The sequence below is a fragment of the Opisthocomus hoazin genome, chromosome 27, assembly GCF_030867145.1.
Source record: "Opisthocomus hoazin isolate bOpiHoa1 chromosome 27, bOpiHoa1.hap1, whole genome shotgun sequence".
NCBI classification, from domain to species: Eukaryota; Metazoa; Chordata; class Aves; order Opisthocomiformes; family Opisthocomidae; genus Opisthocomus; species Opisthocomus hoazin.
Window position 1 is genome coordinate 5,022,771 of NC_134440.1, and position 20,138 is coordinate 5,042,908.

General features: G+C 62.0%; 2 protein-coding genes across 3 annotated transcripts; one reads left to right on the plus strand and one right to left on the minus strand.

The window, feature by feature from the left end:
- Nucleotides 1–312: 312 nt before the first annotated feature.
- HDGFL2 (HDGF like 2) lies at nucleotides 313–11,231 on the minus strand. Of its 2 annotated transcripts, XM_075444382.1 has the most exons (16): nucleotides 11,097–11,231; nucleotides 8,170–8,246; nucleotides 7,949–8,087; nucleotides 5,952–6,131; nucleotides 5,437–5,553; nucleotides 5,207–5,278; nucleotides 4,822–4,969; nucleotides 4,556–4,631; nucleotides 4,173–4,458; nucleotides 3,385–3,479; nucleotides 2,797–2,867; nucleotides 2,379–2,449; nucleotides 2,070–2,171; nucleotides 1,759–1,972; nucleotides 892–1,015; nucleotides 313–705 (listed from the first exon to the last, which is right to left on the minus strand). In XM_075444382.1, exons 1-16 carry the CDS (start codon nucleotides 11,166–11,168, stop codon nucleotides 618–620), a joined length of 1,932 nt encoding a protein of 643 aa, XP_075300497.1. In that variant the 5' UTR covers nucleotides 11,169–11,231; the 3' UTR covers nucleotides 313–617. The 2 variants fall into 2 exon arrangements, with proteins under 2 accessions (XP_075300497.1, XP_075300498.1); XM_075444383.1 differs by lacking the exons at nucleotides 7,949–8,087; nucleotides 8,170–8,246.
- A 2,677-nt stretch (nucleotides 11,232–13,908) lies between these two features.
- Nucleotides 13,909–20,121, plus strand: UBXN6 (UBX domain protein 6). Its single transcript, XM_075444473.1, has 11 exons — nucleotides 13,909–14,065; nucleotides 14,308–14,447; nucleotides 14,670–14,731; nucleotides 15,330–15,461; nucleotides 15,951–16,048; nucleotides 16,790–16,865; nucleotides 16,952–17,036; nucleotides 17,299–17,518; nucleotides 17,600–17,730; nucleotides 18,366–18,511; nucleotides 19,025–20,121. Exons 1-11 carry the CDS (start codon nucleotides 13,983–13,985, stop codon nucleotides 19,151–19,153), a joined length of 1,302 nt encoding a protein of 433 aa, XP_075300588.1. The 5' UTR covers nucleotides 13,909–13,982; the 3' UTR covers nucleotides 19,154–20,121.
- Nucleotides 20,122–20,138: the final 17 nt, after the last annotated feature.

Sequence of the window (20,138 nt, forward strand, 5' to 3'; positions counted from 1 at the left end):
ATTCCATGCCATGTGCCGTCATGCTGGGTTCCGGTGGGGGGGACCTGGGGGGCGGGAACTCTCTCGCGGCTCGGGAGCGCGCGGCGCCGGTCCGGTCTGGCAGAACGGCTCTGTGGGTCGTGCGGTTTGTGTTGTGTTTTCTCCTCATCTGTATCGTTGTTGTTGCTGTTCCCTCTCTTTGCTGTTCTGTTAAACTGCCCTTATCCCGACCCACCAGGTTCTGCCTGTTTCTTTCCATTCTGCTCCGCACCCCGGCGGGGGGAGGGGCGGCCGCGTGGCGCTTTTTTGTTGCCGGCTGCAGCCAAACCAGAACAATTAAAAAACCCTTTATATTCATTTCATGTCGGTCGAAATCACAAGAAATTAGGTAAGAGGGAAAAACAAAATGAAAAAAAAAAAAGGAAAAAAAAAAATAAAACAAAAAAAAGGGGGACAAACACAGACCACCAGCACAGGCCCCCGCGGTCGGTGCGTTCGCGGGGCCAGGGGCACAGAACAAGACCTAGGACATCACTACTGTGTGACTTCGTGAAGTAACTCGAGCAGGGGACGCGGCAGCGGCCGGTCACCCTCGACAGCCCCTCCACCGCCTCCTCCTCCGGGCGGGAGCTGCGTCCTCAGCTCTCCTCCGCATCGTCCACAGCCTCCGACTCCCCGCGGGCTCGCTCCGGCCCAGCTCGCTCGGCCTTGGGATAGTCCTGCACGCTGTTGGGGGAGAGCACAGGCGCCTCAGCGAGCGTCCGCCATGCCCTGTGCCCCCAGGCTCCTTCCCAAGCTGGGAAAAGCCCACCACGACCCCCGAGACCCCCCAGATCCTCCATCCAAGCACCCAGCTTGGCAGCGGGCCGAGGAGAGGTGCCGAGCCCCCAGCTTTGCCCCTCGCACGCTCACTTGTTGTGGGTCTCCTCGACGGACGCCTCCGACTCCCCAGCTCCCGGCCCTTGGCTTTTGTCCTTCCCCTCCGTGCCCTCTGTTTTTTGGGACAGGGACTCGCCATTCACAGGACCCGACAAGTCTGAAGGGAAAAGAGAGGCTCAGCCAGCCGGGTCCCCACGGCAGACCTCCTCCCCCCTGACCCACGAGGGGCTGGGAACGCCGAGGACCCCCACCCAAACGCTGTCCCCATCCAGGCAAGGGACACCCAGCCAAGCCCAAGGGGACCCCAGGCCTGGCCTGACCTCGATAGCTAGGAGAAGGGTCCCAAAGACTCCATCCCCAAGCCCAGAGGCAGGCGTCGGAGCGGATTTTCCCCATCAGCTCCTCCGGGAAGGCTCTTGCAGCATCACCAGGACGTCCCCAGGCAGGGACCCGGCCCCAGCGGTGGAAGATCCCCATCACCAGCTGCCCGCGCAAGAGCCCGAGCCAGGGTCCAAGGGCGTCTCCGCATTCCTCCTTCTCCCCAGAGCCTTGGACCAGCGCTCGCGCTGGCAGCGAGGAGCCGTCTTGGCCTAAAAATCAGCCCAGAGGCACCCAAAGCCAGGGCGTGGGCGTCGAGGTTTGCCCTCTGCTCTCACTGCCGCGAGCGCTCAATGTTCGATCCCTTCCCACTCCTGGCACTCCAGTGAGCAAGGGCCTCCACCACCAAGGCCAAGAGCCACCCCTGCTTGTGTCCCCGGTCCCCAGAGGGTCGGGTCGTGTCCCCACTCGTGTCCCCATTCGTGACCCCAGCGGGCTGGGCCGTGCCCCGAGAAGGGCCCCGGGATCGCTACGTGCCCGGACAGGGCAGGGAACCGCCCCGGCATGTGCAGGGAGCGTTACCAGCATTCGTCTCCTCTTCCCTCTTCTCGTTCCGTGTCTCCCCACCCGAAAGCTTCTCCTGGCCCTTCTCCGTCTCCCCCTTGTCCTTCTCAGGCCCGGCTTTGTTGGCTTTCTGGATCGCCTCCATCTTTGGTCCCAGGACACGTGACTTCAACCGGGTGTAGACTTCGGCAGCTTTCTCCATCACGTCCTTGTTTGCTTTATAGCGACGGATCTGCGCCAGAAAGAGGGAGGAGGGATGCCCCTGGAGCTGGGGTGGCCCAAGGAGGCTCCTCGCTCCCCCCAGGCAGGCACTCGGCCCTCCACCCTACCTTTTTCAGTGTAGCCACCACGTCGGTGTGCTTCTGGAGGATGTGAGAGGTGACCTGGAGCGTGCCCAGCTCCTCCAGCGCATTCAGACATCGCTTGATGTCCTGCAAGGACGGCGCCGAGATCAGAAGCTGCCTGGAAGTCTCCCTGCAGGGTCCCCTAATGCCACCCAGCATTCCAGAGCGGGCAGAGGAGGCTCAGCCAGGCTGAGCAGCCCCCAGTTCCGCAGCCAGGCAAGGCTCAGGCGGTGGCCGAGGAGAAGACGACGAGCAGGGACCTCCCAGGCCAGGCCAGCGCTCCCGGGCACTCACCGGGTTATCCACCTTCAGGGCAAACTTGATCTCGCTGTGAAGTTTCTGAAGTTTCTCCTCGACCGTGGGCTCTGGAGCAACAAGAGAGACAGGTCGAGGCATCAGGCCGCTGGAGGAGAGCACAGCCCGCAGCCCGGGACCGCTCCCCCCCAGCGAGAGTTTGGGGTCCTCCTGCGTCTCCAAGGTCAAACCCAGCCCCGGGAGCCCCTCTGGAGAGGACGGGTTGGGACGCGCCGAAATCAGGAGGGGACGTATGTAGGGAAGCTCACGGTCCCTGCACACCCTGTAAACAGTCTCCACGACGATGTCGGGACCACAGCAGTGCTGGGAAGATCCCTCCCTTTCCCTGGGATGGGGGCACCAACCGTGGATCCCTTCTCTCCCTCTCCTCTGTCACAGCAAGCAACGGTGCTCTCACCCTTCTTCTTCTCCATCCTCCTCTCGGGGATCAGGTCAGATTTCTTCCGGCCTCGTTCCACTTTCAAAGGTCTGTGGGAGGGAAAGGAAAGCGGTAAGATCGCTGAGGTGAAACCAGCCACCTGTTGCCGGGCTAACGAGCAGGGTGACGGCACACACCAGCGCATCCCCCCGGCCTGCCCGCCGGCCAAGCCAGGCAGCAGCGCCCTGCCGCACTCCACCCACGCTCCCACGCCCAGCTCAAAGGCAGCCAGGAGCCTGGAGACAGCAGCTCCCCCACGCCCCGGCTTCCTGGGATTGCAGCAAGGCAAAGCCCCAAAGCCATACCCCAAGGACTTTTCCCTGCGAGACAGGAAACACCAGGGAAGCTCAGCCTGGTGCCCCCCAACGCCTCCTCCAGCCCCTCCAGCTCCAGGAGACAGGAGGGGAGCAGCGGCCCAGCCCCTCCATGGGTGCTGCTGGCCCGGGGGCAGCTCCACGGGAGCCCCATCCCCACCCCGCGGTGTCACCGTGGAGGGCTGGGCAGCCGCAAGGAACAGCCCTGGCCCCAGAGGAGGAAAGCGTCGACGCGGGGAGGGGAGATGCTGACTTGTTCCGCGGTTTCTCCTCCGCTCGGCCCCTCTTCTCCTTCTGATTCGGTTTCCTTGACAACTCCAAGGGCTGCTTCTTCGCCGGCTTCTTTACCTTGGAGGAGAGAACAATGCAGGCGAGAGCGGCAGAGCCCTCCCTGCTGCGGGAGGGAGGCAGTGCCCCGGCCGGGCGCGATCCGGCACCCACCCCGCCACCCACCCCGCCACTGCGGCAGGTCAGCCTGGGGGCAGGGGCATCCCCCACCTGGGATAAAACGGGACTCGGGTTCCAGCGCAGCAGTGCGCTGCTTCAGAAGTCAGTGTTCTGGTACCTAAAGCGGCCCACCCAGCCCGCAGTGACCCACGGGCAGACCCATGCATCCTTCCAGACCGCAAGATCTTCAGGCTGCTTTCCCGGCCCCGCTCCACGGGGAAGAACCTGCCATGCTAGAAGGGCGACCTCGCCTCTGACCACGGGCAGCACGGCTCTGCGAGCCCCCTGCAACCCTCCCCTGTGCTTCAGCCGAATCCCACTGATGCCCCTCCGGGCTCCGGGGAGGGCAGTGGAGCAAATCCGATGACTGGTGGGAGGGAGGGTGTCATGGAGATGTGAGACCCACAGCTGGATGGGGTGTCCTGGGCCAGGAGAAGAGCTCCCTATGGACACAACCCTTCCCAGTGCTGTGTGGGCCACCCCAGGGTGAAAAAAGACCGGGACAGCAGGTCCCTGCCGCTCCTGGAGATCCCCGCTGCCCTGACCTGTGAGGACGGGCTGTTTGTCCCCAGCTCCCCACGGCTCCGCTCTCACCTCTTTCTCCAGCTCCAACTCAGAGTCCGAGGAGGATGGGGCCTTGGCCCGACCTTTCCGGCCCTTTTTGGCCACTTCATCCTCTGCGCTGCTGTCTGAGTCCGAGTGCATCTCCTCGCTCTTCTCCGCTTTCTCCTTCCTCTTCTCTTTCTCCTCCTTCTCCTGCTCCCGGAGCCGACGGATCTCTTCCTCCTGCTCCCTCTTCCGCTTCTCCTCCAGCTCCCGCCGTCGTTCCTCATCCCGCCTCTTCCACTCGCTGATGCGGTCCACGTCGCTGTCGCTGTCACTGCAAAGGGCAGAGCACGCTCGGACCCCCTGTGCGGAGGGGCGGTGGGTGACCCTCCAGCCCAGCCCCGAGGGTGACGGTGTCCCAGCTATCTCACCTGTCACTGCTGGAGCTGGTCGGGACACGCTCGGGCTTTGGTTTCCTGCCGCGGGGCTTGGGAGGGGGCTTCTCAGCTGCAAGACAACGGGGAGAAGTTCAGCAGGAGCCCTGACTGTCCCTCTGTCGAAACAGCCCCAAAACAGAGGGCTGTTCAGATGGGGGCTGGATGGTGTCCCCAGCAGAAGGGGACCCTGGAGCCCCAGCCTCACGCGCTCTTGGTGCAGAGGAAGCCAGCAGCGGTGGAAGGAGCGTCCTTGGTGTTACCTGGTTTCCTGCCCCGCGGAGCCTTCTTCACAGACACATCCGAGTCGGAATCGGAGTTGGAGTCCGACTTGGTCATGTCCACCGTCGCGTTTCCCACTTCCAAATCCGAGTCCACTTTGGAGTCCGAGTCGGAGCCGGACTGCACCTTCTGCAGGCACAGAGTGGTGTGGGATGGGGGGTGGCAGTGGCTCAGCGGCGTGCCCCAAAACACGCAGCACGGGGCACAGCCGGGTCGCTGCGGCATCAGCGAGGTCCCTCCTAGCGCTGGCCCTCACTGAGCCCGTGGCAGAGCCCTGCCACCCCCCGGTCCCGCTCCAGGCAGCACAGACCCCAGATTCCTCTCTGGCTTCCCCCCCCGCTGCACTGCAGACTCAGGGTCTTTTACCTTCTTCTTTCTCCCCGCTGCTGGCATCCTCCGGGGAGCCCTGGCCACTGGCTTCTTCTCAGGAGTGAAGTCCTGGAGGAAAAGAAGAAACGAGGAACAGTCTCACGATGGTTTCAGAATCCAGTCAGGCTCCCCAAGCCATTGCCCCCCCAGACAGTGACCCTTTTCCTACAGCCCTTTCCCCACCACCCTGCCAGCCTCCATACAAGCGCATCCCAAACCCTTCTCACCTGGTCACTGTTTTTTTCCGACTCAGAAGACGTTTCCGAGTTCTCCTCTTCTGTCAGGGAGGGGCTGCCCTGATCCAGGTCACTGGAGGATTTCCGAAGACGTTTTGCCACCGGCATCTGATAACCGAGAATTGACGACGTGAGAGCAGCCCGCTCCCCCTCCACCCACAGCAGAAACCCAGCGCTTGCTGGGAAAGGGCTTTGCCCAGCTCTTCCCAGCTGGCCCTGCAAGAGCAGCCACGTGCACTCGGCAGAGATCCGCAGCTCTGGTTTCTCCTCCGGGCTGCAAACCACACCCGGGCTGGGCCATCCCACCAGCTGCGAGACCCCCAGACACGCACCGAACCCCATTTCCCACCAGAGAATCCAGGAGGAGTTGGTTTCTTCACCACCTCCTGCCACGCTGGGTTCGACACGGTGCGTGGTGGATGAAAGCTGCAGCTCAGCGGCGGACCCAAGGTGCGCAGGACACCCTCCCGTCCCCACCGCACGGAACCGCCTCAGCCCACACTCACTTTCATCGCCAGCGATTTTCGCTTGAGCCCGCTGTGGTCGCTGCCTCGATCCGAGTCTTCATCGCTTTCCATTTTCTCTGCAGCGACGGCAGCCATGGCAGCGTCCTCCTCATCGTCACCTGCATCGCTTCCCCCCATCGGGTCGTTCTCGGGAACGTCGCTGTCGGAGGAGCTCGCAGGCTAGAGACAGCGGAGACAAGAGTTGTGTTATCGCCCCAGGGGGCCCGCAGCACATCAGGGGGAGCAGCAGGGGCACAGCAGGGTGACAAAGCGACGGACGGCAGAGCTGAGCAGAGGTGCGCATGCAGAGGTGTGTGTGCAGCCTCCCCTCCCGGCACAGAACCCTTCGGCGTGGCTCTGAGGCAGGGGGACAACGAGGACGCTCAGCCGACCCCCTGCTAACTCCGCTGTGACCCCTTCCCAAGCCCCCACCCCGAGACCACCAGCAACGCCTTCCCTCCAGATCTCCCAGCGCGGCTGCTGCCGCCTCGCTCCCCTCTCCCTCCATCCTCGTGCTCTGCCGACGCCCCCCCGGAGAAGCCTAGACCCGACGGCCCCCCCGGGCGCGCGGACCCCCGCCCTCCTCTGCCCTGACAGCGCCAGACAAGCGGGGCCGGGCGGCTCGGTTCAGCGTCCCCTCCGTCGTCCGGGAGCAGCCGTTCCTCCGGCGGGCTGGCCACCAGCCCGCGGCTCGGGTCAGGCTTCTTCCTTCTCTGACGGCTTCACCATCAAAGCACAGCGCACGTCTTCCCCACGGGAAAGGTCCACAGAAGTCCAGCGTGGCGGCCACCGCTCTTCCCAGTTGGGATCTCCTGCATCCTGTTCCCTCGCTCCCACGTAGGCGTAGGGAAGGTCTCCTGGCTGCTCACCAGCCCATCATGAGGTTCCTCATGGATGGATATCACACCCAAGGGGTTTCCTAGAGCTGGGATTCTTCCAGTGCTGGAGCCTTCCTGCTGGAAAGCTTCTCCTCGTCCTTGACTGTTCCGGGCACCTCCTTCATTTAGGTCACAAAACCAAAAAAGACCTCTACTTCAGTCTCTTCTTCTGCTCCTCCAGGCATTTTGGCCACAAAACGCAGCTGACGTTGGTGAACCCTCAGCCTTGCTGGGGCCATCGGCGTTGCCTCGGTCCCTCAGCCACAGCAGGCCCTTCACCAATAGGTTCCTCACTCCTGCTGCCAGTTCACGGTGGAGCCCCTGAACAACGCGGGTGCTGTCTCCCTCACCACCACCAACCTCCTGCCCAACAAGCCGAAGCTTTTCTCCAGGTTGTCAAGCATCTCCACAGGCTCACCTTACCCTACAGTCACAGTCTCGGGTCCGACCATCTCCCTCAGCTACTCAAACCAATCCTCTCTCCCGCACCGGCGGCAGCACAGCCAAGGGGACTCGCTCCCTCCGCCTGCCTGCCTCCAGACCACCTTGGCCTCGTAGCTCACCTTAAAAACCTTCCTCGGCCTCTTCACACCAACTGCCTACGAAGCTGCTTTGGACGCCTTCTTTGAAGCTCGCTATACAATAAATTGTGTCACGCGATTACGGTTACGAAATGCCTACGCAAGCAACTAACAGCAAAGAGCCATCTCCCGGCCTGCTCTGAAGCCCGCTGGAGGAGCAGCCCGGCGGCTTTTGGCTCAGAGCCTCGGCCACGGACGAAGAGGGGGACTGCCCAACAGTCCACACGCAGGTCTGCGAGCTGGGGACGAGCGAGCCCCAAGTTCTCCCTCTGACAATGAAATCCTCCGTGGTTTGGGGGCAAGCGGCACAAAGCGCATCTGTGGTTGCACCTTGAAGATGGGGCAAAGGTGTCTGCTTCCAGAGGAGGAGGAGGAGGGAGAGGGCAGGGCAGGGAAGTTACTTCAACCCCGAGAAAGCCGATCTGCGAGCTGGAAGCGCGTAGGCACCGGAGCAATGAGAAGCAGCAAAAGGAGAGCGGCTCGGCAGAGAGGAGGGATGGGGGGCCGGCAGCCCCCCGCCGCGAGGGGCCGCACTCACCGCAGGGGCACTGTAACTGGCGTGAGGGTTGTTCTGGATTTCCCACAATCCCTCGTTGAAGCCTTTCCTCTTGTTTGGTTTCCCATATTTGTCTTTATATTTTTCATAAGGGAAGAGATCTTTAGGGCCCAAGAAGGCGCTGGAGAGAAACAAAGCAGAGGTGAGCCCGGAGCAGAGGCAGCGAGGTCAAAGCCCAGAGAGGGGGGCGAGGCAGCGCTTACGTCTCGTGGGTGCCGAAGAAGAAGATGGGGTACTTGTTCGGTGGGGGTTTCACAGCGCCGTCCGCGATGTCATCGATCTGAAAGGAAACCCAAAGCAGGAGGTGGTCAGAGAGAGCGGCTTGAGCACGTCCTCCGCGAGGCACGTCAGCCCTGGCGTTGGCCTCTGGCACCCGCACCCACTTGGAGGCAAGCACGGCAAGCAAGCACCCGGCTGGGGACCGTGCTACGGGCAGGAGTCCCACTGCGGCGTCGGGGCCCGGCGGGATCTCTAGAAGAGTAACAGAAGGGATCCGGCACGGATGCTCTACGGCTAGAGCTCAGCGCGAGGTCGTCTCTCCACCGCCGGGCTCAGCGCCCAGGGAAACGCGGGCCTTGTGCTACTCCCCAGAGATCCATCGCACCAGCCGCCTCGGGGGGGACGCCCGAGGGAAGCCCCCTCCAGCCCGGGGCGGGGGGCGATTGCTCCAACGGGGGCGACCTGAGGGTCCTTCCTGGCTGGAGACCGGCCGCAGGAAAAGCCCCGCTGCCAGCAGGACGCGTGGGCCACCCCGTCTTCTTCCCACGGGCTCCAGCACCCGTCTCGCTGCTCCACGTGGCGCAGGCTGCGGGCAGAGCCGCAGGCGGGAGCCTCGGGGTGCGAGGGGCTGCTGGGGAGGTCTTCGGGGCGGGGGGGGAGCCTTCCCCAAAAGCGCAAGCGAGCTAAAGCAGGAGGGGCTGCAGACGCCGGCAGCGCGAGGGCTCTCCTGGAAGGACCGAGTCGTCTCGGTGCCAGGTCAGCCACGGCAGCGCAGGGACGGCATCCCAGATCTCACGGCGTGGTGCGGCCAAGCAGCGTCGTCTCCGGAACCCTGAGCCTCCCCGGTACCTGCCGGCCCCAATCCCGCACGGTTTCCACCTGCCAGTCTCTTCCCATCAGACACCTTCAGCAGACGAACCTGCCTTGCCCTCCACGGCGCCGGGGACCACCGCAGACCCCATCCGAGCCCCCGAGCCGCCTCGCACTCCCCCCGTGAGCACGTCCAGCACGGGCCCCCGCTCTGCCCGCTCCTCCGGCTCTCCACCATGACACAACGCTGTCACCCGGCCGGCGGGACCAGCCATCCCCCGCCGCACGCGCTCCATCACCCCATCTGCACCCCGAAACCGCACCAGCACCCTCCGACCCCGCGCCTCGGGAGCGCTCAGCCGCAGCCCCCCGCACGCATCACACCCAGGCGCTGCCTCCCCAAACCGTCCCCGCGAAGGGACAGAGCCCCGGAACCCTGTCCCCACCCAGTGGGGGACATCCAGACTGAGAATGGGAATGGGGGGGGGGCTCTACAGGGGCAGGGTCCTGCTGGGTAGTGGGAGGATGAGGATGGAGGGTGAAGGGCAGATGGGATGCTGGGGGGACACCCCCATGGGGACAGGGTGCCTGGAGCGCCAGGGTCCCGAGCGCAGCAGGGGAAGGGGGTGGCAGGGGTCACCCCAGCAACAGAGAGGGACCCCAGGCCAGGTGTCCTGGTGGGTGGAGGCCGAGGCCCCGTGGGGTTACCCCCAGGGGGGCAGGGTCTCCCCGGGGTGCAGGTCAAAAGAGAGGGCTCAGGGTGGGAGGGGGGGTCCCAGGTGCCCTTGCACAGGGCTGTCCAACACCCTCCTAGTGAGGGGTCCCCAGGTCTCCCCCATCCCTTGCCAGGTACAGACACCCGTGTGGGACCCCCCGTCTCTCCTCGGTGCGGGTGCCAGTGTGGGACCCCCAGCCTGGGACCCCAATTCCAGTCCCAGACCCCCGTCCCAGTCTGGGTTTCTCCATCCTGGTACAGGTACCAACACGGCACCCTGCTCCCAGGATCAAACCCCAGTACGGGTGCTGGTGTGGGACCCCCACCCCAGTGCAGGACCCCATGACAGAACAGGTCCTGGTTCTGGGCTCCCCTCCCAGCATGGATGCCTGCACAGGATCTCGACTCCAGTACTGGACCCTCATCCCAGTACAGGTGCCAACATGGGGTCCCCCATTCGGGTACAGGATGACCCATTCCCGTATGGGGTCCCCATCCCAGTACAGGTACTGGAACGGGACCGCCCATCGCAGTATAGGACATCCCAACCCAGTATGGGTCTGGGACTCCCCACCCCAGTACGGCTGCTGGTACAGGTCCCTCGTCCTGGTACTGGGTCCAGATGCCGGGATAGATACTGGTATGGGTCCCCTATCCCAGTATGGGACCTCCCATCCCAGTACGGGATGCTCCATGCCAGTACCAGCTCCCCATCCTGGTATGGGTGCCGTTATGGGATCTCCATTCCACTACGGGTGCTGGTACCAGGTCCTTCATGCCAGTACCGGGTGCACATCCCAGTACGGATGCCGGTACAGGTCCTAAGTGCCGGTACCGGCCCTCCATCCCAGTACAGGCACTGGTACCAGGTCCTAAGTGCCTGTACTGGGTCCACATCCCAGTACGGGTGCCGGTACTGGCCCTCCATCCCAGTACGGGTGCTGGTACCAGGTCCTAAGTGCCTGTACCGGGTGCACATCCCAGTACGGGCACTGGTACCAGGTCCTTCGTGCTGGTACCGGGTGCATATCCCAGTACAGGTGCCGGCACAGGTCCTTCGTGCCGGTACCGGCCCCCCGTCCCAGTACGGGTGCTGGTACCAGGTCCCCCATCCCCGTACAGGCCGCCCTATGCCGGTCCCGGCTCCCCATCCTGTTACGGGTACCGTTACGGCCTCCCCGTCCCGGCACGGGCCCCTCATCCCGCGCCAGGGGCCGCTCCGTGTGCCCGTGCCCGTGCCCGTGCCGGTTCGGGATCTCCATCCCAGTTCGAGACCCCGGCCCGGCCCGGCGCGGCCCGGCCCGCCCCCGCCCGGTGCGTGCCCCCCGCCCGGTGCGTGCCCCCCGCCCGACGCGTGCCCCGGCCGACGCGGCCCCGCGCTCTCACCCGGGCCGGCCAGTGCGGGTAGCCCTTCATCTTGGCGAAGACCAGGTCTCCGGGCTTGAAGCTGTGCGGCATGGCGGCCGCGGGGCGGGGCGGCGGCGGCGGAGGCCCAGGCCGCGGGCAGCACCGGGCAGCGGGGCGGGGACGGCCCGGCCCGCAGGATGTCCCGCCCCCCGCCTCCCGCGGTACCGGCTTCCGTTGGCTCGGCGCCTCGTCGCTCCGCCGTCTCGTCCAATGGAAGCGCGTCTAGGGCACGGCGGGATAACGGGATTGGGCCGCGCCGCCTGAGGCGCCGAGGAGGGGGGCGCTGAGGGGCGTGGCCGGGGGGGCGGTGGAGGGGGCCCGGGAGGGGGGGGAAGGAGCTGTGGGGTGGGGGTCAGGGCTATGGGGGGTTCAGGGCTGTGAGGGGGGTCATGGCTATAGGGAGAGGGTCAGGGCTATTGGGGGGGACAGAGCTATGGGGGGGGACAGGGCTATAGGGAGGGGGTCGGGGCTATGTGAGGGGGGACTGGGCTATGGGGGGGGTCAGGGCTATAGGATGAGGGACACGGCAATGGGGGGGGAACCGATCTATAGGGAGAGGGACAGGGCTGGGGGGGTGGTCAGGGCTATAGAATGAGGGTCAGGGCTATGGGGGGGACAGGGCTATGGGGGGTGAACAGGGCTATGGGGAGGGGGTCAGAGCTATAGGGAGAGGGACGGGAGTATAGGGAGGGGATGAGGGCTGTAGGGAGAGGGACAGGGCTATGGGGGGGACAGGGCTATAGGATGAGAGTCAGGGCTATGGGAGGGGTCAGGGGGGCCAGGCCCTGGGCACTGCAGGGGGTTGCAGCCAAGGGCGAGCTCCAGCCCTGCCCCGGCCCCCGCCGCCACCCCGGGACCCCCAGCCTGGCCCCACAGCTCCGGCACTGCCTGGGCCCCGTCTGCGCAGGGTCAGTGTGCCCGGGACGGGACAGGCCCCAGGCAGAGCCGCCGGTGAGGCGTGCCGGGGGGGGCAGGGCTGCTTTACCTGCCTTTGCTTTTAAACTCCTGCCCAGCCCAGCTAAGCCGGAGCAAGACGGCGTAAGGAGTCTCCTGGGGAGCGCGCCGGGCTTTTAAACCCGGGTGTCACAGGATGTGAATCCCAGAATCACAGAATGGTCGGGGTTGGCAGGGCCCTCTGGGGGTCACCCAGCCCAACCCCCTGCCCAAGCAGGGTCACCCAGAGCAGGCTGCACAGCACCGTGTCCAGGCGGGGCTGGAATATCTCCAGAGAAGGAGACTCCACAGCCTCCCTGGGCAGCCTGGGCCAGGGCTCCGTCACCCTCAGAGGGAAGAAGTTCTTCCTCGGGTTCAGCTGCAGCTTCCTCTGCTTCAGTTTGTGCCCGTTGCCCCTTGTCCTGTCGCTGGGCACCACTGGAAAGAGCCTGGCCCCGTCCTCCTGACCCCCACCCTGCAGATATTTAGAGGCATTTCTAAGGTCCCCTCGCAGCCTTCTCTTCTCCAGGCTGAACAAGCCCAGCTCCCTCAGCCTCTCCTCGTAGGAGAGATGCTCCAGTCCCCTCCTCATCCTCGCAGCCCTCTGCTGGACTCTCTCCAGTAGCTCCTCATCTTTCTTGAACTGGGGAGCCCAGAACTGGACAGAGTACTCCAGATGAAGGTTGCTGACTGGGTTTAACCCAGTCTGGTTTCTCTGCGAGGTCACAGATGTGCAAATGGCTCGCTGCCTGGGATTTGGTGGCAGCTGGAGCTCCCGGCATCCAGCAAGAGCCCGGTGGGTGCGAAGCACAGACCACGCTCCGCGGAGGGAGTATTTACAGGACGATTGTGGCCCTGGGGGAATGTGAGCGGTGACGAACTCCATGATCTTAGAGGTCTTTTCCAATCGAAAGAAATGATTCTGTGAACCACAGGCAGCGCCCAGCGGGTCGCCCGCAGCACAGCAGGGATACGCCCGGCTGCTTTGGCGCTGTGGGGAATTCCTCTGGGCTTTGCGGGAGGGAATTCATGAGGTGAGGAGTGTCAGGTCCAGGGGGATCGGTGTTTCTTGAGGTCACCCTGCGAGTGAGCGCTGGGCTGTGCCGTACCCGGGGCTGTGCCGTACGCCAGGCTGCGCGTTGGCTTGCTGGCAGTGCCGAGCCCGCGGTGTGTGGCTGCTGCTGGGACAGCAAAGCCGTCCCCGTGCTGGTCCTGTGCTCTCCATGGCATCTCCTGCGCCGCGGGCATGGGGGTCCCAGCGGTGCTGTGGCTCGGCGCGAGTCCCCGCTGGCATCGCAGGGGTGGGTCGGGCGTCCATCGCTGTGTTTCTGGCTCTTGGTCTGCGGCGTGGCCCGGCCGTTGGTCCCCGTGCCGATGCTGGGCTGTTGGCCAAGCTGCTGTCACCGCCGGCGTGGAGACGGGGACGGGCCTGGCTGTTTGTCCCCCGATTTGGAGCCGCAGGCTCAGCAAGGCCCCGGCCTGCTCCGGCGGGCTGGCGGCTGCGTGGGCCCGGGCCGAGGGGCCAGCAAACCCTCCCGGGGGTCAGCGGGTGGCTCCTCGGCCCGGGGCCGGGCCACGTTCACCCCGGCGCTGCCGAGGCCCCGTTTCGGGCTGGTTTGGGCAGGCCGGGGCTGCTGGGGCCTCTCGGGGGCACCGGGAGAGGCCGAAGAGGGGGGGCTGTGAGTGCAGCCCGGGGTCCGTGGGTGCAGCCCCGGGTCCGTGGGTGCAGCTCGGGGTCCGTGGGGGGCCCACGCCCACCCCCCCCCTTCTCCTCAGGCCCTCAGCCCTGGAGGACCGCGGGCACCATAGAGCGGCGGGAGCCTAGAGCGGCGCTGGGCGCTGCGTGATGGACCCGCCCCTTCCGGTGGCGGCGAGGTGGGCGGGGCGCGCTGCTCCCGCTTCCGGTCCCGGTGCCGGTGCGGAGCCGCCGCCATGCGGAAGTTCTTCCAGGAGATCAAGGCCGACCTGAAGTTCAAGACCGCGGGGCCCGGGCAGAAGCTCTCGGAGCCGTCCCGGTACGCGGCAGGGCGGGGAACCCTCCGGTAACGGCGGGGGGGGGCAGGCCGCGCTCTGCGTGAGCTGCCGGTGCCCGCTGCCACCCGGTAGCTGGGGGACACCGGGCTGGCACCGACGTTGGTGTCCGGTGCTCACCGGGCCGCGATGCTGCCGGCCCCGGGGGGGTGGCGGGGGGCAGCGGGCCGGTAACGGCCGTTACGTGGCGGAGACCTACCGAGCTGTGCCCCTCCGTCCCGCCCAGGGTCCCCGGGGAGCGGCCCAGGGCCCAACCGGCGCCAAAGCCTCGCCAGGCCCCCAGCGATGAAGCGCAGATGGCGGCGGCCGCGGCCATGGCCCGGCTGGAGGTGAAGCCCAAGGCCAAGGAGACCGTCAAGAACCAGGGTAGGAACCGGCACCGGGGCGGGGAGATCCCACCGGGGCGGGGAGATCCCACCCGGGTGCAGCTCCTGAGCGTGTTTTGGGGCCCGGCCGGCTGCTGGGGTGCCCCAGAGACGGGGGTGACGCTCACCGGGGGCTCCCAGGCCAGGGACAGAGCACCCGGGTGGGCGCTGGCCTGGTCTGGAGCCCTCTGGAGCTGCCGTAACCTGCGGTTGTCTCTCGTAGTGAGAAAGGAGCTGAGGGCCGAGGCCGCTGCCAGCAAGAAGGGGCTCTCCGAGGAGGACAAGGTATGAGAGACGCTGCCGATCCCCGCTCAGCACCTGCTGCGCTGCCGGCCCTGGCCCACTTGGATGCACTGGGGATTTTGAGGAGCTGCTGGAGAGAGTCCAGCGGAGGGCTACAAGGATGAGGAGGGGACTGGAGCATCTCTCCTACGAGGAGAGGCTGAGGGAGCTGGGCTTGTTCAGCCTGGAGAAGAGAAGGCTGAGAGGGGACCTTAGAAATGCCTCTAAATATCTGCAGGGTGGGGGTCAGGAGGACGGGGCCAGACTCTGTCCAGTGGTGCCCAGCGACAGGACAAGGGGCAACGGGCACAAACTGGAGCAGAGGAAGCTCCAGCTGAACCTGAGAAAGAACTTCTTCCCTCTGAGGGTGACGGAGCCCTGGCGCAGGCTGCCCAGGGAGGCTGTGGAGTTTCCTTCTCTGGAGATATTCCAGCTCCGCCTGGACGCGGTGCTGTGCAGCCTGCTCTGGGTGACCCTGCTTGGGCAGGGGGTTGGGCTGGGTGACCCACAGCCAGCCCCTGCCATTCTGCGATTTAAAAAAACCAAAAAACTCCCCAAAGCTTCCTGCGCTCAGCTCAGAGCCTGGCTTTGTCTCCTTTAGGACCTCGCCTCCCCGGATGAGGAAGGGGCAGCTGCTCCCTCCGTTTCTGGGGTCTACTTCATCTGCCCGCTGACCGGTGCCATTGTGAGGAAGGACAAGAAGGAGGAGCACCTCCGAGGAGCCATCCAGTCGGTGAGCGCTGCGGCCGCCGGCTTCCCTTCCTCCTCCTGGAGCTCGTTCTGGGGTGTGGGTCCCCTCGAGCAGGGACCTCTGCACCCTCCGCTGTCTCCCAAAGGGCAGCTCTGTTCCACTGTTGCCGTACAAATGTCTGAGCACCCTCCCTCCGGCTTGCTGGAAATGCTGGGACTGGGAACTCTGGCCCTGAACTGGTTTTGGCTGGGACAGAGTTTATTTTCTTCATAGCAGCCGTGGTGGTGCTGTGTTTTGGACTTGTAATGAAGTCTTGATTACACAGTGAGAAGCAGTAAATAAATTCCTTTGCTTTGCTTGCATGCACAGCTTTTGGTTTACCTATTAAATTGTCTTTAGCCCAACCCACATTTGGGTTGGTCCCCCGCACACACACACACTTTCACCCCTTCCAGTTCTCTCCCCCATCCCACTGTGGGGGGAACAAGTGTGATGCTGACCTCGTGACCATCTCCTCTCCTTCTCTTCCAGTATTTCTCCATAGACCCGGTGGCTGCCTCGATCATGGAGATTCACACCTTCAATAAGGACCGGGAGAAAGTCCGCGTGGGCGTGGAGACCATGGCCAAGTAAGCAGGCTGTGCTGGCAGGACTGAGCGTGCAGGTAGCCCGTCCTTTCCCTGCAAGGCTAGCAGGCAGGAAGATTTTCTTGTGGTGCTCCAGGCAAAGTCCGAAGAAAACCAAAGCCAAACACTTCAACCCTCTGAAGTGTCGGCTGAAATAAGGTCAGCATCACAGAGGTGTTCTGAGTTGGTCCACTAGTCCAAGAGGTTTGGGAGCTGCTGGCTGAGCTCTTCTGTCTGGCTTGAGCATGAAACACTGATGTATTTTGCTTTCCTCAGTCTTCTGGTGACCTTAGAGCAGCCTTCGAGTACCTGAAGGGGCCTACAGGAAGGATGGAGAGGGGCTTTTCACAAGGATGTGTAGCGACAGGACAAGGGGGAACGGCATTGAACTAAAAGAGGGCAGATTTAGATTAGACATTAGGAAGAAATTCTTCCCCATGAGGGTGGTGAAACACTGGCCCAGGCTGCCCAGAGAAGCTGTGGCTGCCCCCTCCCTGGCAGTGCTCAAGGCCAGGTTGGATGGAGCTCTGAGCACCCTGGGCTGGTGGAAGATGTCCCTGCTCACGGCAGGGGGGTTGGAACCAGATGATCTTTAAGGTCCCTTCCAACCCAAACCATTCTGTGATTCTTTCAGCTCTTTCATCTGTGAGAAATACTGAGTTCTCTCAGTCTCTTCTTACACTTTGGGGGAGCATGTCCTGAAGTGCCTGCTTTGATTCACGCAGTGCCTTCCTCTTTCTGCAGGTACTTGGACAATATCTATCTCCATCCAGAGGAGGAGAAGTACCGGAAAATCAAATTGCAGAACAAAGTGTTTCAGGTGAGGTCAAGACTCCTGCAGGTGCTCTGCCTAGGAAAGCCCTGGCCTGGAGCAGACAACATTTAAATTCTTTCCTTTTCTTCCAGGAAAGGATAAGCTGCCTGGAAGGGACACACAGATTTTTCCAGGCGATCGGGTTTGAGACAAAAACACTGCCTGTTCCAGGACAAGGCAAGAAATCTCAGTGTACTAAACTGGAGCAGCAGTCTGAGGGGCAGTGGGAGGTCCCGGGGAGGCTGGTGAGGCAGCTTTGCTTGCTGAGAGCTCTGCAGGCTGTAACCAAGGCTGTTCTCCAAGGCTGTAACAGAAACAGTCGCTCACCCCACCGTTTCCCTGCTAAGACAGGACATTTTCTGGAGATCCTTGCCCTTAACATTTCATACGTTACTCAAGTAAAGAACAAGAGACTCAGGTCCTGTCCTTTTGGTTGCAGAGACCACAGAGGAGTACTATGTACTGAAGGAAGACATGCTGACCAGGTTGGAAGACCTCAAGGACTACAAAGAGCAGCTTTTAAACTCTGAGCCTGTGAGAGCCCAGCTGGATCGCCAGCTCTGTGTGTTCAAACCATCACCCGAAGCCGCTCGGTTTGAGCTGCCAAAGGACTTCTACAACCTCACTGCAGAGGAGATCAAACGAGAGCAGCAGCTCCGGTGAGCAGGCTTAGGAGGGCACGCGACCGCAGCGAAGTCTTGGACCTCTCCTTCATGTTAAAAATCGCTTTCTCTCTAAAGGACTGAAGCGGTGGAGAAGGCTTCGATGCTGAGGACGAGAGCCATGCGAGAGAGAGAAGAACAAAGGGAAATGCGGAAGTACAACTACACCCTGGTGCGAGTCCGGTTTCCCGACGGATACATCCTCCAAGGTAGAAGACTTCTCACCCTTTCTTTGTACACCCCCTAAAGCTTCTGAGAACACTTGTAGCGCAAGAGCTCGAATAATCAGCACACCTCGAGCCTGCTGAACACAGCTGGTAGAATAAAGCAAGGAAAACCAGAGCCGGGTAACGTTTCTGTAAGAACTCTTCCCATCTCCGAGCCCTCCACCTGCCTCGCCTGCGCAGGGTTGGGAGTGGAAGCCGGGCTGGAGTGGAGAGGGGAGAATCTCCAGGCACTGTTAATTAAAGTCTGCTCTTCCCAGGCTACTGCAAGCAAGCTGGACTCATTAGATCAGTTTGTTATAGTCACCAGCGTGAGGCTGCCTGCGTGGTGTCAGGCTGTTCCACAGTATAAATCCTCTTCAAATTTTGCAGAACTCTGGAAATCATTTCAGGCTTTCCCAGCTCTTTGTTACAGGCTGGCAGGGGCTTGTGACAACTGAATATTTTTCTTTGGGGATTCTGCTTTTATACTTCTCAGTTGAACAGGGCTGTTTCTGTGTCACTGAAGTAGTTCATAAAGTTGGCATCAGTACGGTAGCGCCACGACACCTCCCACAAAAGGTTAGATTTGGTAAATGCCACAGTCTCTCGCAATATCTCACCTTGTTTTCTCATGGCAGGGACTTTTTATGCACGAGAATCGGTGTCTGCACTCTACAGCTTTGTGAGAGAAGCACTCACAGACGACTGGCTGCCCTTTGAGCTGTTGGGACCCGGAGGTCTCAAGCTGACTGATGAGAACTTGGCCTTCAATGAATGTGGGCTGGTGAGTAAAAAAAAAAAAAAGATAGCTGGTACCTTCCACAGGGTTCTTCAGGCTGTCAGTCATCTGCTGCTCGTAACTTCAGAAAGCAGTTTGTGTCTTCTGCTTTCAGTGCCCCAAGTTGTGCTCTGGCTCTTTTTAAGCCCAAGCAAACAAGTAACTGCTTGAAGGCTCCTGGCTCAAGGCTAGGAGGTCTTTCTGGAAGGAACTGCCAGGACCTACCTCCTGTAGCAAACACAGGCTGCAGTAGTTGCCAGCAGCTCTGTCAGAGGCTTAGGATCCACACTGGGGAAAGAGGGAAGGCAGCAACTGAGAGGCAAGCGCAGCTCTAGCCCAAGGCTACCAACAGAAAGCCCAAAGCAGCATCCCTTAAGGAGCTTCTTGCAGAAACCCACGCTTGTCCTTTCTCTTTGAAGTGCGCTTTCTGAGTTTTTCCAGGTCTGAACGTACGCAGCATGTTACAAGGTCAAGGCATGACATTGCTGTAGCTTACTAACTCTGCCTTTCCTGTCCCAGGTGCCCTCAGCCCTCCTGACGCTCGCCTGGGACGCAGCAGTCATGGCAGACATCCAGGCGTCAGGAGAGGAGCAGCCAGCAAGCCCCCTGAAACCAGAACTTCTCTCCAGAGTCCAGACACTGTCATGAAATAAAGGGGAGTGGATTCAGTGCAGGTGCTTTGAGACTCTTCCTTCATTTTTCCGTCCAGACTGTTGGGGCTTCCAGCTACACGACCTCAGAAATGACACTGGTTTAGCTCTGCAGCATGGGAGTCCACATTCTGCCGTGTCACACCAACTTTGCGGTCACCACCACAACTCCAGCAGCCACACACTAAGGCAGTCTGGCCCAGTAAGGCACTTACAGGACTGCTCTGAATGGCTTTAAAACCCAGGTTCTAGCAGCGACTGCTTGTGGTGTTTCTGAGACCGTGGTGAAGCACCACCCTCCTCGCTTGGAGGAGGGATCAGGGACCAGTGCTAGGCTGGATGACCAATGGATTGAGCCTGGGTATCGGGCTGGGCTTAGAACTCGGCTTTTGCTTCTGTGTGCACTGTAACTCCTATTGGAGAGAATATATTTAGATAAAACTATGCTTAGTCTGATTAAATGGAATATTTAAAGACTCAGTTCTGTCCAAAGTTATTTGAATTGCATTGCTCTTACAGGTTTGAAATGTAGACGAGCTGCAGTCAGTGCTGGGGTTGGCACTGGTGTTACTGGTGCAGCTGTGGCATTACCTGCAGACAGAACAGGAGACCGACCACAGGCAGCAGCTGTTTGTGCTGCCTGCTGGTGAGAGATTAAACCTTCAACTACAGCCAGCACTGCAGGGAGCAAGCTCCTCAACTCGCAGGCCGTATGAAGTTAAAAGCCCCAGCAACTGTTCCATGAAACAAGTCTGATGCCAGTTCAGTCCCTTATACTTCGGTCTCACAGCTGTTCTGTGGGGTAGGGACCAGCTTTTGTGTACTCAGCTTCTCTTGCAGCAATGCATAGAGGAGACCTGTCAGTAGCCTGATGTGTCATTAATACTAGGCTATCCCAAAACAGGAGAAACAAGCTGCCAGATTTTTTCTTTTCCAAACATAAAGCCCTGCTGCTGTTCCCTGTAGCAAGTAAGACCACAAAC